Source organism: Anomaloglossus baeobatrachus, chromosome 1 (assembly GCF_048569485.1).
Source record: "Anomaloglossus baeobatrachus isolate aAnoBae1 chromosome 1, aAnoBae1.hap1, whole genome shotgun sequence".
Classification (NCBI taxonomy): domain Eukaryota; kingdom Metazoa; phylum Chordata; class Amphibia; order Anura; family Aromobatidae; genus Anomaloglossus; species Anomaloglossus baeobatrachus.
Genome location: NC_134353.1, coordinates 388,788,818 through 388,804,292, shown reverse-complemented (window position 1 = coordinate 388,804,292; position 15,475 = coordinate 388,788,818). Strand labels below are relative to the sequence as shown.

At 46.0% G+C, this 15,475-nt stretch overlaps 1 protein-coding gene across 1 annotated transcript in view; it reads right to left on the bottom strand.

Annotated features, from left to right (window-relative positions):
• The window catches only part of LOC142302562 (protein-lysine 6-oxidase-like), a 173,378-nt gene that overhangs the window by 64,236 nt on the left and 93,667 nt on the right, over positions 1-15,475 (bottom strand). Inside the window, exons 4-6 of the mRNA XM_075343694.1 lie at positions 15,101-15,238; positions 13,393-13,549; positions 12,342-12,437 (exon numbers count right to left, since the gene is read on the bottom strand). Coding sequence (XP_075199809.1) covers positions 12,342-12,437; positions 13,393-13,549; positions 15,101-15,238 — 391 coding nt within the window. The remainder of the gene's footprint in view (positions 1-12,341; positions 12,438-13,392; positions 13,550-15,100; positions 15,239-15,475) is intronic.

Below are 15,475 nucleotides of genomic sequence, written 5' to 3'. Positions count from 1 at the left end.
TCTCATTTATATGTATAAATACATGTGTGGTCAATATAAAGGACTGGCACATGACTTATTTCTTCCGAAGACAATACTAAGGACCAGGGGGCATTTACTGCGAGTGGAAGAAAAGCGATTCCGACAGCTAAATAGGAAAGGGTTCTTTACAGTTAGAGCAGTCAGACTGTGGAATGCTACACAAGAGGTAGTAATGGCAGATACTATAACAGCTTTCAAAAAAGGGCTGGATGATTTCCTCAGTACACACAACATTGTTGGTTATAAATGACTTGGTGACCAAATGTAGAACTGGTGGAGGAAGGTTGAACTGGATGGACCTAGGTCTTTTTTCAACCTTAGTAACTATGTAACTATGTAACTGCTTTGCACACTCTACTAGTGGGTGGTGCCCCCCATGTTTGAAGGCAACCTTGAGACCCTACCCTAGCCCGGTACCCATTGGGGAGGGCAACCTGATTGTGTATTTAAATATGTGGGTGGTGAAACCGGTACCAACCTCCTCAGGATCCGGGTTAAGCATGACACCTTAAATGAGGTGTAGTACTCTGTGGCGATCGGAGCCGCAGGGGCACCACACTGACCTAAGTAATTTTGCTAATTTTACTCAAATGAAAAGTGCTGCATCCAGATATGAAGTAAAGAAAAATATGCAATGTCAATTTTTTAAAAAAATGAGAAATGATTGATCAAAGGTTTTAAAGGTTGAATATCAGGCGTAATTAGAAAGTCTAAAGAAACGATAGCATGTGATATATTTGTTTCATGCAAAACACAGGTCTACCGTCTAACCAAGAAAGCAATAGTTGTGGAAAATATAATTGTTAGGGAGAATTTTTATCTTTTTCGATGTCTGGAATAGTTATGATCAGAGTTGGCACACTGTAAACACCAACAGTAGTCTGCCATCATGTTTGTGTTCCACCTGCCTTGATATCTATGTTCCTTGGTCCTGATGTCTTAGTGAAAGAGTTCTCCTTGTTGTTCACTCACAGGTGGCTATGAAGGTAATGCAAGTTGACACTCAGATTTAGGCCGGAGTCACACTTGCGAGAGACTCGCGCAAGTCTCGCATCACATCACTCGACACGGCAGCACACTCTTCTGACAGGAGAGCGTCAGCTGCATGGATTTCTATGTAGCTGAGACGCTCCTGTCCAGATAGCGGCAGGCCGTGCCAGGTCATGCGATGCTAGACTCATGTGAGTCTCTTGCAAGTGTGACTTCGGCCTTACTGACAGTCTTTGAAAAGCCAGCCACAAATTTTGAACTAAAAGGTTATAATTTTTGACCCTAAAATATCCAATAGTCACGTCAAAAAAAGCAGACCAAGCATCCTTTTCTATGGTTTTCATGGTATTAAGGAACTCTCTATCTTTGAATAGAAGCCTACTTTGGGTGTCATCAAATATGCCAGGTTTCAATTTCTCGTGTGAAAGAGTAGGAAATTTGGTACTGGTGAACTTAAAGCACTCGCTATCTCGATCCAAAGCCCTAACAAACTGTTTCATGAGTCCCAGTTTCATATGGATTGGGTGGAAGAAACACTTTCTGAGGATTAATAAGAGGTTCAATTCTTGATATTCTTTTCACCGATTATACTTTTCTCACGAGCTGGCCATTCTTTCCTTCTATAATATTCTGCCTTTGCTCGGCTGTCCCATTTTGTGTATACGCTTTGATATTCTAGAAGAATCTATATAACCTTCAAAGTTTCAGGTCACCACATACAATCTAGCAATGTTCATTATATTTGATTTGGAGAATGGTTCTCAAGGCATTTGTAGGAGGTGGTAGCGCCATGTCCACCCCTACAGAGAAGAACAACTCCCATAGAAGTGTACAGAGTAGTATATTGAATGTAAATTATTGAGGAAGTACATTGTTGTGCCAGCAATGTAGAAGAGCTGGATGTGAGTGGAGCGAGCACCCCACGGGGCCTGGGGGGGGTTACTCGGCGTCGGGCCAGCGAAGGGTCAGGGGGATGTCACGGGTGGCCTGCCCAGTTTCGTGACCCTGAGGTGTCCATGGAAAGGGAGATGGGAAGATGGGAGTTGTAGTGGGATGATTGTCGTGACGCCACCTGCAGTACGTGGCCAGGGATTAGCCGCCGCTGCTGTCGCTGTCCTCTGGGGCGGATGGTCTGTAGTAGCAAAGATTGTAACACTCCCCACAGGTGCAGCAGGCCCCAGGGAGGATGATGAGAGGAGTTGTAGTCAACGGCCGCTGGCGCCGGAGTGCGGGGTGGCGGCGCTGGCAGTAACAGGCTCACACAGTCTCTGCGGTTCCAGGTAACTTTTACTCACTGTTATGCCACTTGCCCGGGAAGAGCCGGTCATCCACTGCGATGGGCCCCATCGAACCCGGATCCTTTTGGAGGTCAGTCTGGTGCGGTGGTCAATGGGCCCTTCCTCTCAGCGCCTTGTAAGATGGATCCCCGTGGCTTAAAGCTACTTGGTGACCCCAGTCCGGCGTAAGTGAAACTCCCGTCCCATTTGCAGTTGCCGCGGTTCCGCAATGGGGCCCGACTCAGACCTAGGCCCCAGATCCTTTGTGGCACTGTGCTCCGGGCACTGTGTTAGCCAGAGGGACGTGCAATCCCCCTGTACGGCAGATTCTGGAAGACCAACTTGAATTATGATCTCCCCTAGGGTTCTGCACCTTGTTCTGCGCTGGTTCCGAGGGAGCAATAAAGCTCTCCCTTCGGCGATTGTGTAAACTCCTGTATCCCACCAGAGCCATCAGTAAGACCGTCTGCTCCTTTCCTCTCCTGCTGGAGAACTCTCTAACTGTTGTGTTGACTCCTAACTCCCCCTTGGTGGCTGCTCCTCCCGCGGGTCCCTGTCACTAGTGGATGGCTGCCCCCCATGTTTGGTGACTGCCTTAAGACCCAATCCTAGCCCGGTCCCCATTGGGGAGGGCAACCGAGTTGTGTGTATGAGTTTGTAAGTAGTGAAACCGGTACTGACCTCCCCTGGATCCGGGTTAAGCACTGCACCTAAAATAAGGTACAGTACCCTGTGGCGACTGAGGCCTCAGGGGCACCACAGAAGCGTCAGCCGGCTCCCTATAATGTTTGTGTATAATGTGTTTTATTACAGGGAATTGTTACATAGAACAGCCACCTCCAATATGTAGGTGTATTCCCCATGTGTATGTATGTATAGTATGTGCATATTATAATACAAACAATGTGTAATATAAATAGGGATTGGCCCCTGTGCCGTGTCAGCCAGGAGCATTAGAGATAAGGACTAATAGATAAGATAGATAGAGTATTAATATGATAGAACTGCAGGTAGTAATTGTTAGGTATGGATTTTAGATAGGATGTTTATTGTAGGCAACTAGGGAAACAAGCAGCAGGAGGAAGATGAGAGGAGTAGTTAGTTAGCTATAATAAGGTTCAGCAAGAACACAGGAAGCATAGCAAGTTGCTGAGATCAGTGTAGGCCAGGTGCAGACAGTTCAGTGATTGCCAGGGATTCGGCACTAAGGTGGTTGGAGCAAGGAGTTTAGCATGAAGAGACAGGAAGAAGTTAGTGAGTGAAGCTGCAGACATCCTACTGAGAGGACAGGAGCTATCCTCCCTAGTGCCAAGACCTCTCCATGCAGGCGGCTAGAGGATCTCCAGAGGCCGGTGGGACATCGGGGTATGGAGACTCCCGACAGTACCTTGAACCAGCCAGGGGCTAGTACTTCGTCCGAGGGTTCGAGTGAGGCATGGTAGCCGCCAGGAAAGAATATGTGGAGGAAACCAGTATTAGGAACAAGCACCGAAACAGAAGCCCAGAGTAAGGGTAGGAAGTCAGATACCCCCGAGAGAGCGGCGCAGCACAAGAAGGCCTGTCTGTCCGAAGTAAGAAAAACCTGGTGAACCACAATAAAGTCGGTTCCTGAGTTGTTCATAAAAAGGACTTGTATGTAATTGTGTCACCCGCCATGTCGGCGATGTGGATCGAAATCCGAAATGCAGAACCCTGTGGACATTGTTGTAACTGTCGCACATGCCATCGGGTGCACAACACAGACACAAACAATTGCAGGAGCAGGTGAGTTGGTGACCCTCGGCCAGGATAGGGCTCCCCATCCATTCATACGTTTCTTACATATTTACTAAATGAGCAATAGGAATGGAAACAAGTTTATTGCCATTGTGAATCAACACACACGTCAGACTTCTCTTTGACTGTCATTGAAAAACCTCCATTCTTCAGTTACATGACTATCACATCTCACTTGACTCAATAAGTCCACTGACGTCAATGCAGTACACAAGCTCCTCGTCTATATGGAACTATTTCAGAAGATATTTCTCTCTTTTTTTGCGATAGATAAATGTGGTACTGGGAGCCAGCAAGTTCTTTTCCTTTATTCTTGAACCAAGTAACTCTGCTGCTGAATTCAGGACCAGTACATCAACAAAAGCCTTTTAGCTTTTGTTGATGTACTGGTCCTGAGGAAGAGGCTTTGACCTCGAAACGCGTAGACCGATGAAATAAAAGAAAGATATTATTCATCAACATCTCTACAGTTTCATTTGGCTGATACGCGGCGTTAACCCCTTCTCTACTCCATTTTGAATGCTCATCCACGTGGGGCTGCAGCAGACACCATTATCTCATGCTTATCAGTGGTTGTGACGTTCACAACCGAATTAGGTGAGTGTATATTTCCTATATACTACACTTGTTCATCTGCTGTTACACTATCAGCGCTTCTTACTTTTCAAATTTACTAGGGAAGGATAGGGAGGATCAACCCCTGACTCCCTCAGCAGCCCTGAGCACCATGACATCCCTAGAAAGGTTCTTTCACCCCATGCAGGGTTTCCATTCCTATTCCTGTCTTTCTCTGAACACAACCATGTCTAGTGCACAGGACAATGGGAACACTAGTCTTGCTCTAGGTTAAAGACACAGAGAAGATAAGACTGACAGGTGTAAAAGAAACAGCAATCGTACATGGCACACCAAATTACAGAAAGAAGTAAAGGGGGACAGACAAAGGACACAAACAGAAAAGGGGTTAAAGGAAGGGAAAATACAACACAACTTCCACACATAAACCTGTACATAGAATGGAGTAAATGGTATAACACAAAATATATTAAATCAATAAAAATCAAATCTTTATTAATTACCAAAACAATGCAATGTTATTAAAAAGGAGAAAACCACACAGATAGCCACCCAGTGGCCCAGAGCCAATGACATGCCTACGAACCTAAAAGGATACCCATACAAATATAAATGGAGCAACTCCATAGAACCATAATTATGGTAGACAGTGTAAAATAAAGTGCTAGTCCACATAGATTACCCACATATAGCTCCTCAGTGGGAGCTAATTAAAGCTGGCTGAAACAATAGCTGGAGATTACCCAATTAGTAAATAGCAATGCAATGTTATCCTGAGTAAGAAAAAAGTTTGAAGATTAGTCACAGAACAATGGCATAAAAAGAGAGGTATAGCCACATAGATGGCAAAAGTGAAAATTGAATATTCAACACTAGAGGGAGACACAGACCAACATAAGATGTCCACTGTTTAAATATTGCACAAGTAACACCGCACAAATGCAAAAAAAAAAAGTTATTTTTTATAAAAATATGCAAAATTCCATATGATCAGATATAAATTGAATGCACTTCAGGATAAAGCTGCCATGGAAGAGGAGTCACAAAATAAATGCCATAGTGATATAATAAGTCAAAGAGAAAAAAGGCAAAGTCCAGTCTGAAATCGATTCAAAGCTCCTTCATATGAAAGATAAGAGGTTAGGCAAGACTACAGGGCTCAAGTACGACAGTGATAGCAACAGATCCGATGCGCGTTTTGCATTAAGCTTCTTTAAGAGGGGGGCAGTACTGACCTTATATAAGAGATTACATAAAGTGGTTCATGTGGCACTAGTCCACTCACACCCGCACACACTGGAAGCCAAGCAGCAGCGTCTGATGCAATTTCTCCTTGCCCATATCCAATGCATCAGGATGAGAGCAGGGATAGATGAGGCAGCAAAGATGCGTCCAGTGGCGGGGAGACTGCTACGAGCGCTCACCACTGAGGGGGAGTTAACCGTAATATCACACACTGCTGGGCATACCTGCAAGCCGTATCCAGGGATAGGGGCGTCTACATGCCCAAATGACAGACGGAGTCAGTGTAAATGTGGCACCCCTGAGGCTCAGTCACCACAGGGTATTGCATCTCGGTTAAGATGCAGTACTCATCTTGGGTAAGGAAGAGGTTAACCACTTGTTTTCATTTACACAACACACACAGCTCAGGTGCTTTCTCAGCATAGCAGCCAGACACTGAAACTGGGCTAAAGGTGGTCACCATAACAACGGGTTTTTCCCAGCCACCAGTGAGTCATCAGGAAGGTGGGGGCAGCACAGGGGAAGTGAGAGAGCAAACAGCTTTTACCTCAGAATAGTCTGTGACACAGAACAACACGGTTCTCAGGGAAGAGTGCTTCAGAGCTTCCCCTGTTAGAACCGGCCCGACTGGAAGAAGCAGGAGTTTACCGGGTGAACTGGAGAGACAGAGGAGCAACACAGTAGCTGGATTAGAGCTCAATAGCTCCATCAGTACCAGCGCAGTTAGGGTGCAGAATCATAAGGTGGCGTACACTTCAGGTTGCGCCACCAGAATCTGCCGGACAGGGGGATTTTACGTCCGTTTAGCCACCACAATTCCTGAGGCACAGTAGCACATAGAACCAGGAGTCGTGATCATGGCCAGGCCCAACAAAGGGTTTGCGCTGCCTGCGGACAGGACGGAAACTAAAGCCAAGAACACCGGGGTCCCCAAGTAACTTCAAGTCACGGGGATCCACACTAAAGCGAACAGAAAGGAAAGTCTCTCAGTTCACAACACCTGTAGTGGCCTCTGAGGTATCCGGGATTGGCTGGGGCCCATCACGGCAGAAACCGACACTCCAAGGATGACAACTGAACTGTGAGTGAAAGACCTTGAACCGCAACCACTGTATCAGCCCATCATTGCCAGCGCCATCGCCCCATGCTCCGGTGCTAATGGCTGCTACTACCTCCATCATCCTTCCTGGGGCCTAGCTTCACCTGCGGGAAGCTGAACTATCCTACCTGCAACACCATCCGCCCCAGAGGACTGCGACCGCAGCGGCGGATAATCCCTGGCCGCATACCGCAGGTGGTGTCACGAGACAACTCCCATTACCCATTCTCATCCCATCTCCATCCCCTTTTATTGTACACTTCGGGACCACGGAGCCAGGCAGGGCCATCCGTAACATCCCAGACCCGACCATCACCGGCTCGGTAACAAGTATCCTTTAACCCCTGCCCTGTGGGTGCTACATAAACACTGAACATCAATGAAGAGATAGATAGTATGACATGACACAAATAGAGTACTGCAGTAAAGACTTTGAGAGGCATCAGCGCGTACCCAGGGTTTGTTTTTTTTTATATCTGGGCACACACCTCTACCACGTGCCTCTGCACGCACCTATTCACCGCAATGTTTTCAATAAAATGGTGCCAGAGATCACAGTATGCGAATTCGCAGTCTCTGGCGCTATTTTAATACAATCACTGTGGCAATGCGCACGCGCTGTCAACAACAGCATTGGCGGCGCGGCACAATATTCAAATAGAGAAAAGGGGGCATGCCAGGAGGATGCCAGAGGAGGAATAAACACTGAGGACCTGACCCACAAAGACCCGTCCCCGAGGCACCGGTCAATCAAAGTGCAGTGCATTTCTGCAACTTTAATTAAAGATATTTCATCAACCATGCATCACATCTTTCTACAACAGGTGCAGGTGCATCTCAATATATTAGAATATGATCAAAAAGTTAATTTATTTCAGCAATTGAATTCAAAAAGGGAAACACATATTATACAGAGTCATTACAGAATGATCTATTTCAACTGTATATTTCTGTTAATCTTGATGATTATGGCTTACAGCCAATGAAAACCCAAAAATCATTATCTCAGAAAATTAGAATAATTACCACAAAACACCTGCAAAGGCCTCCTAAGCGTTTAAAATGGTCCCTTAGTCTGGTTTAATAGGCTACACAATCATGGGAAAAGACTGCTGAGTTGACAGAAGTCCAGAAAGCAGTCATTGACACTTTCCACAAGGAGGGTAAGCCACAAAAGGTCATTGCTAAAGAAGCTGACTATTCACAGAGTGCTGTATCCAAGCATATTACTGGAAAGTTGAATGGAAAGAGAAAGTGTGATAGAAAAAGGTGCACAAACAACCAGGATAACGGCAGCCTTGATCGGATTGTTAAGAAAAGGCCATTCAAAAATTTGGGGAAGATTCAGAAGGAGTGGACTGCAGCTGGACTCAGTGCTTCAAGTGCCAACACACACACACACACACACACACACACGTATCCAGAACATTGGCAACAACTGTCACATTCCTTGTGTCAAGCCAGTCATGACCAATAGACAACGCCAAAAGCATCTTACCTGGGCAAAGGAGAGAAAGAACTGGACTGTTGCTCAGTGGTCCAAGGTGTTGTTTTCAGATGAAAGTAACTTTTGCATTTCACTTGGAAATCAAGGTCTCAAAGTCTGGAGGAAGAGTGGAGAGGCCACAATCCAAGCTGCTTGCGGTCTAGTGTGGAGTTTCCACAATCAGTGATGGTTTGGGGAGCCATGTCATCTGCTGGTGTAGGTCCACTGTGTTTCACTGTGTTGCGCAGCCGTCTACCGGGAAATTTTAGAGCACTTCATGCTTCTGACTCGCCCCAGGGCTATGGGGTACTCGGTCCCGGGCGGTGTATTACTGAAATGTGTCACTGGGTGGCTGTTGCCCGGTTCCATGACCCTGGGGGATCGCTTGAAGGGGGCTATGTACAGTGGAATATTTAATAAAATTTTTATCGTGACGCCACAGCAGGTTGCGGTTATGGAGATGGAACCGCCAAGCAGTCTCTCACTGCTGGGGCTGATGGTAATGGCAGCCTGAATTTTGGGCCCTCTGCAAGTAGGGCTGGGGTTCCAGGGGGTTAGTGATGGAGTTAATGGGCCGTAGGCGCCGGAGCGCGGGACGTTGTCGACGGTAAATAATGAGGACGAGGCAAGAGCTCCGGTTCAGGTGTTTTACTCACTGGTTAGGAGATTGCCCGAGAGTGTCCTGGTTCACTGCTGGTAAGTCCCTGGTTATCCAGTGCAAGAGCCAGGTGGTTACCAGTGTCAGTGTAAATGTCCTCTTTGTCCTCGCTATCCAGTGATCAACAGAAGAAACCTGGGCTGAGCTCCTGCTCACAAGCCCCAGTCTCTGCAGCAGAAAGATGAGCAGTGTCTCGGCCCACCAGCACTGGTGCTCTCCTGCACCCAGTCTGGTCTCATGGGACGTCCCTCCAGAAAAAGTTCACTATGTGTCATGGCTACCTCCTCTTATACCCCATGTGGCATCCGCCCTCAATGGTTGTCCTGGTGACCGGGAAGTCCTATACTACTGGATGGCTAACACTCCCTGTTCACCCCAGTCCACTCCCCCCTGTGGGGAAGGCAAATAACTGCATGTATGATGTGTCTGGTGTGAGCACCAGCAAACCATCTGTCACTTACCCCAGATAGATACTGCTCCTTAACTCAGTTGCAGTACCCTGTAGCGACCAGAGCCTCAGGGGTGCTACAATCCCTGGCAGCAAACAGTAGCACTCCCGGGCTGCAAATACATACCGGAAAATTTTCTTATGCTCAATAACTGTAAAACTCTTCCCTTTCGGGAGGCAATATCAACATTTTAACATTCTGGTATTCAAGTCCAATTGCAACCTGCAAAACAAAAACACATATGCAGCATGCATGACTTTAATTTTTCCTGGCAACTGGAAGTGCTGGAGAGCTGCGGCCTGGTCTGGTTTGACCAGGTAAGTCGCTGCAGCCTGGTCCTTCTCGGCTGGGGAAGAAGGTGCGGCCAGGTCTGGTCTGGCCGGGTCGGACGGTGGTGCGGTCCAGTCGGCAAAGGGTGTCAGCATCTGGGTTGCAGCGGTCTGAAAGGGTCCTGGTGCCATCTCTGCCATCGACGCCCATTGCTTGTGGGCCCATATGGCTGCCACCTCTTTCATCATCTCCGTTCGCCATTCCGTAATCTGCCGGAGCTGCTGCGCCCGCATCATCCAGCCATTGGACCTCCGCCTCTAGCCTCTCTGCCGTCCAGGTCCCGGAGCGACCTGCTTTGTTCTCCTGGTCATTTGGAGTTGACATTCTCCTGGTGAGTCTGGAAGCATTCTGCTGCAAGGCTTTTGGTCTGCCTGCTTCCAGTTTCGTTTTACATGTTACACACTCCCAGGGGGCAGAGTTTCTGTTTGCGCGCTTTTCTCCACAGCAATGGCGCAGTTACTTTTTCACACAAAATGGCGACAGTTGCATAAGTCACAAAAACAGTCCATAAAGCGCACGTCACCCAGTGTTAACAGGTCTAGTCCAATCCTATTCATGACGCCATGGAAGCTGACTCGCCTCAGTGCTATGGGGTACTCTGTCCCGGGCGGTGTATTACTGGGATGTGTTACTGGGTGGCCGTTGCCCGGTTCCGTGTCACTGGGTGGCTGTTGCCCGGTTCCGTGACCCTGGGAGTCGCTTGAAGGGGGATAAGTATAGGGGAATATTTAATAAAGTTTTTTATTGTGATGCCACTTGCAGGTTGCGGTTATGGAGATGGACGACCGCTGCATAGTCTATCACCGCTGGGGATGATGTTGACGGCAACCTGGATGTTGAGCCCGCTGCAAGTAGGGCCAGGGCCCCAGGGGGTAAGTGATGGAGTTAGTGGGCTGTAGTCGCCAGAGCGTGGGATGGCATCGCTGGTAAATAATGAGGACGAGGCAAGAGCTCCGGTTCAGGTGTTTTACTCACTGGTTAGGAGATTGCCCGAGACTGTCCTGGTTCACTGCTGGTAAGTCTCTGGTTGTCCAGTGCAAGAACCAGGTGGTTACCGGTGTCAGTGTAAATGTCCTATTTGTCCTCACTATCCAGCGATCAGCAGAAGGAACCTGGGCTGAGCTCCTGCTCACAAGTCCCAGGCTCCACAACAGAAAGATGAGCTGTGTCTCGCCCCACCAGCACTGGTGCTCACCTGCACCCAGTCTGGTCTCATGGGACGTCCCTTCAGAAAAAGCTCACTATGTGTCATGGACACCTCCTCTTATACCCCATGTAGCACCCGGGAACTCCTATACTACTGGATGGCTAACTCTCCCTGTCCACCCCAGTCCACTCCCCCTGTGGGGAAGGCACCTAACTGCATGTGTAATGTGTCTGGTATGAGCACTACTGCTGCTTAACTCAGTTGCAGTACCCTGTAGCGACCAGAGCCTCAGAGGCGCTACACTTCCCTCTGCCAACAAGCTTTTTGGAAATGGAAATTTCTTTTGCTAGGAGGACTTGGCACCTGTCCACACTGCCAAAAGTACCAATACCTGGTTTAGTAACCACAGTATTACTGTGCTTGATTGGCTAGCAAACTCGCCTGACCTAAACCCCAGAGAGAATTTATGGGGCATTGTCAAGAAGAAGATGAGAGGCACCAGATCCAACAATGCAGACGAGCTGAAGGCTGCTATCAAAGCAACCTGGGCTTACATAACACTTCAGCAGTGCCACAGGCTGATCGCCTCCTTGCCATGCCGCATTGATGCAGTAATTCATGTAAAAGGAACCCCGGCCAAGTATTGAGTGCATTTACTGTACAAGCTTTTCAGTAGGCCAATATTTCTGAGTTTAATATAGTTTTTTCATTTGGTCTTATATAATATTCTATTTTCTGAGATAATGACTTTTGGGTTTTCATTGGCTGTAAGCCATAATCCTCAACATTAACAGAAATAAACACTTGAAATAGGTCACTCTGTATGTAATGACTCTATATAATATGTGTTTCCCTTTTTGGATTGAATTACTGACATAAATTAACTTTTTGATGATATTCTAATTTATTGAGATGCACCTGTATGTCTGGATTCAACATCTTAGTGCTAGTATGGCACTGCTTTTAGTTCATATCACAAAAATACTGGTGGTGGGTTCAATTTAACTGTTTCTTAAGCAGTCTTCTTATTAGTTATACTGATTTCTTATGCAGCATTTCTTTTTGTGTATTCAGAATATCTACACAATATAATTAAAATTCTATATCATGTTACATTATTACAGCAAGAGTTCCTTAGTAAACATGGTTTTGCGGAAAACTGGCTGACTAGAGGAAACAAATGTGATTTTTGGAATCAGGGTACCAGAATTCGTACAGATCACATGTTATCTTGTAGTGAGCAAAACTGATGTAAAGCAGTGTATAATTACTGCCATCTATGCTCACCTTGAGAATATATTTCCCTGGCGGAACATCAGTAATATCAATCCACTGACAATCAATGTTGGCGTCATAAGTGTCATAACATCCTGGACTTAGGCCCTGGAACATAAATATGATATATTACTATTAATATTTTGACAATATAAAATCAACAAAAAAATTAAACTCCTAATTTTTGACTGTGTACGTGTGTTTTATTTCATCAATACATATGGCCAAATACATTACTCAAAAAAAAAAAATGAAAATATTAAGTGAACCTGTCAGCTGATACATGCTGGCCAATCCGTGGGCAGCATGTATGAGGCACTGGCTGTATTATCTCAGCTAGGCATGATTGACTGCAGCGTTTCAGAGGGAAATATACTTTAATAGCTGCCTGGGCCCGAGCAGTAAGGCAGACTAGTTAGACAGGTGGGTCCTCAGTAGCTTCTCCCTGCCCACTGCCCTGGATTGATAGGTCTATGCCTATACGTGCACATAGGTGAGACCTGTCAGTTCAGGGCAGCGGACATGGAGACGTGCCATGGACCTGCCTACCTGACTAGCCTGTCACCTGGCATGTTTTCTGGCAATACTAAAATAGAGTAAAGTAAAGATAAGGCTGCAGCGTCAAACATACCCACGAGTTGGGTAGCATATACTGTATCACCTGACAAGTTTACTTTAAATCATGCATTGGATCTCGATGAATGAAAGCTTCAAATTGAAAATCTTTACTGATCTAAATTGTGTAATTCAGTGACCAGCAACAGATGAAAGCTACTAACTGCAGAGCTGCGCAGCTCCGTCAACACTATAGCACCGGTTTCAGCTGACTGCCAGAGGTCCTGGGTGTTGCATCCCTCACTTATCAGGTATTGATTAACTATCCTAAAGATAGGCCATCAATGTGAAAGTACTGGAAACCCTTTTAATTTTTTCCCTATTTTTTTTTTAAGCAGAGTAAATTTTTTCATGTAACTTTTGATCAAACACAGCCATTTTATTACATGCACAGTGATTTATAATCTTTAAATTATTACATTTGGCTTATTCTCATGTTAATAATCACCTGGGTGTGTGCTGTACAAGCATATCGCCTCCTCACTCCTACATCACATGAGGTATCCTCCAAACAGAAGCTGGCCTTGTGTCCTTCTGCCACCTTTCTATGAGTCGCTGAGTCCAGGAGGTCATACTGACTAAAGGAATCCATACTATGATAATGCCTTTGGATGAATAAGATAGGGATATCAAAGAGCACATTTCAAAAGAGCACTAAATATATACACTGTATAAATATACTAACTGTCTATCTGTCTCTCTCCCACTCTCTCACTGGACCAGGCTCTGTCTGTCTCTCTCTCGCTCTCTCTGTCTGTTTCTTTGTCTGTCTGCCTCTGTCTGTCACTTTCCCTGTCTGTCTTGTTCCCTGTCTGTCTGTCTCTTTCCCTGTCTGTTTCTTTTCCTGCCTGTCTGTCTCTCTCTCTACCTCTGTCTGTCTCTTTCCCTGTCTGTCTCTGTCTGTCTGTGTGTCTGTCTCTTTTCCTGTCTGTCTCTGTGTGGTCATCTGTCTCTAGCTACCTCTTTCCCTATCTGTCTCTTTCTCTGCTTGTCTGTCTGTCTCTTTCCCTATATGTCTCTTTACTTGTCTGTCTGTCTCTTTGTCTGTGTCTATCTGTCTCTTTCTATGTCTGTCTGTCTCTTTTCCTGACTGTCTTTCTCTGTCTCTCTCTTTCCCTGTCAGTGTCTGTTTGTATCTTTCCCTATCTGTCTGTCGCTTTCCCTGACTGCCTCTGTCTTTGTCTCTTTTCCTTTCTGCCTCTTTCTGTCTGTCTCTTTCCCTGTCTGTCTCTGTCTTTCTTTTTCCCTGTCTTCCTTTTTCTGTCTGTTTCTTTCCCTGTCTGTCTCTTTCCCTGTCTGCCTCTTTCTGTCTCTTACCCAGTCTGCCTCTTTCTCTGTCTGTCTCTCTCGCTATCTCTTTCCCTGACTGTGTTTGTCTGTCTCTTTCCCTGCCTGTCTCTGTCTGTCTCTTTCCCTGTCTGTCTCTTTCCCTGTCTTTCGGTTTCTTTGTCTGTGTCTATCTGTCTCTCTCTGTCTCTTTGTCTGTCTGTCACTTTGTCTGTGTCTGTCTGTCTCTGTGTCTGTCTGTCTCTGTGTCTGTCTCTTTCCCTGTCTTTCTGGCTCTTTGTTTGTGTCTATCTGTTTCTGTCTGTCTCTTTGTCTGTCACTTTGTCTGTGACTGTCTGTCTCTGTGTATGTCTCTTTCCTTGTCTGTCTGTCTCTTTCCCTGTCTGTCTGTCTGTCTCTCTCTGTTTGTCTCTGTCTGTCTCTTTCCCTGTCTGTCTCTGTCTTTGTCTGTCTCTGTCTGTCTCTTTCCCTGTCTGCCGCTTTCTGTCTGTCTCTTCCCTGTCTGTCTGTCTTTTTTCCTGTCTGTCTGTCTCTGTCTGTCTTTTTCCCTGTCTGTCTGTGTCTGTCTCTCTTTCTCTGTCTGCCTCCTTCCCTGTCTGTCTCTTTTCCTGTCTGCCTCTTTCTGTATGTTTTTTTCCCTGTCTGTCTCTTTGTGTCTGTCTTTTTTCCTGTCTGTCTGCCTCTGTCTCTCTTTCCCTGTCTGCCTCTATCTCTCTTTCCCTGTCTGTCTCTGTGTTTCTGTCTCTTTCTCTCTATCCATCTCTCCACACAAATCATATTACCTCACACATAAGCTTCTTATACTAAGAATATCCTCACACACACTCAGCTTTATATATTAGATGTATATAACAGAAATCAGTATTTACTGGTGGCAGCTGTGCCATTCCCACGTATGCCTTGGCTTCACTGGTAAGAAGTCTGCAGTGCCACGGTTTTTAACTCTTTGGGGGAAGCGGAGTAAAACTCTTGAACTTATTTTGGAAATGCCTGGTGAGTAGGCTGATCTAGAAAATTGGAATGAAATGTTTTTTATACAAATATGTTAAAAGCAATGAATTCAACACTAAAAAATAATCTTTAAAAAGGTTAATCAATAATGGTCCACACCTTTTCAATGTCCCAAGTGTGATTAGTAAAATAATAATTAAAAAAACATAGTTACAGTATGTCCTGAACCTGCACCACTCTATCTGCTCCAAGCGCTGTGTTCCCTGGCGATCTTGTGACATTGCTTAAGACTA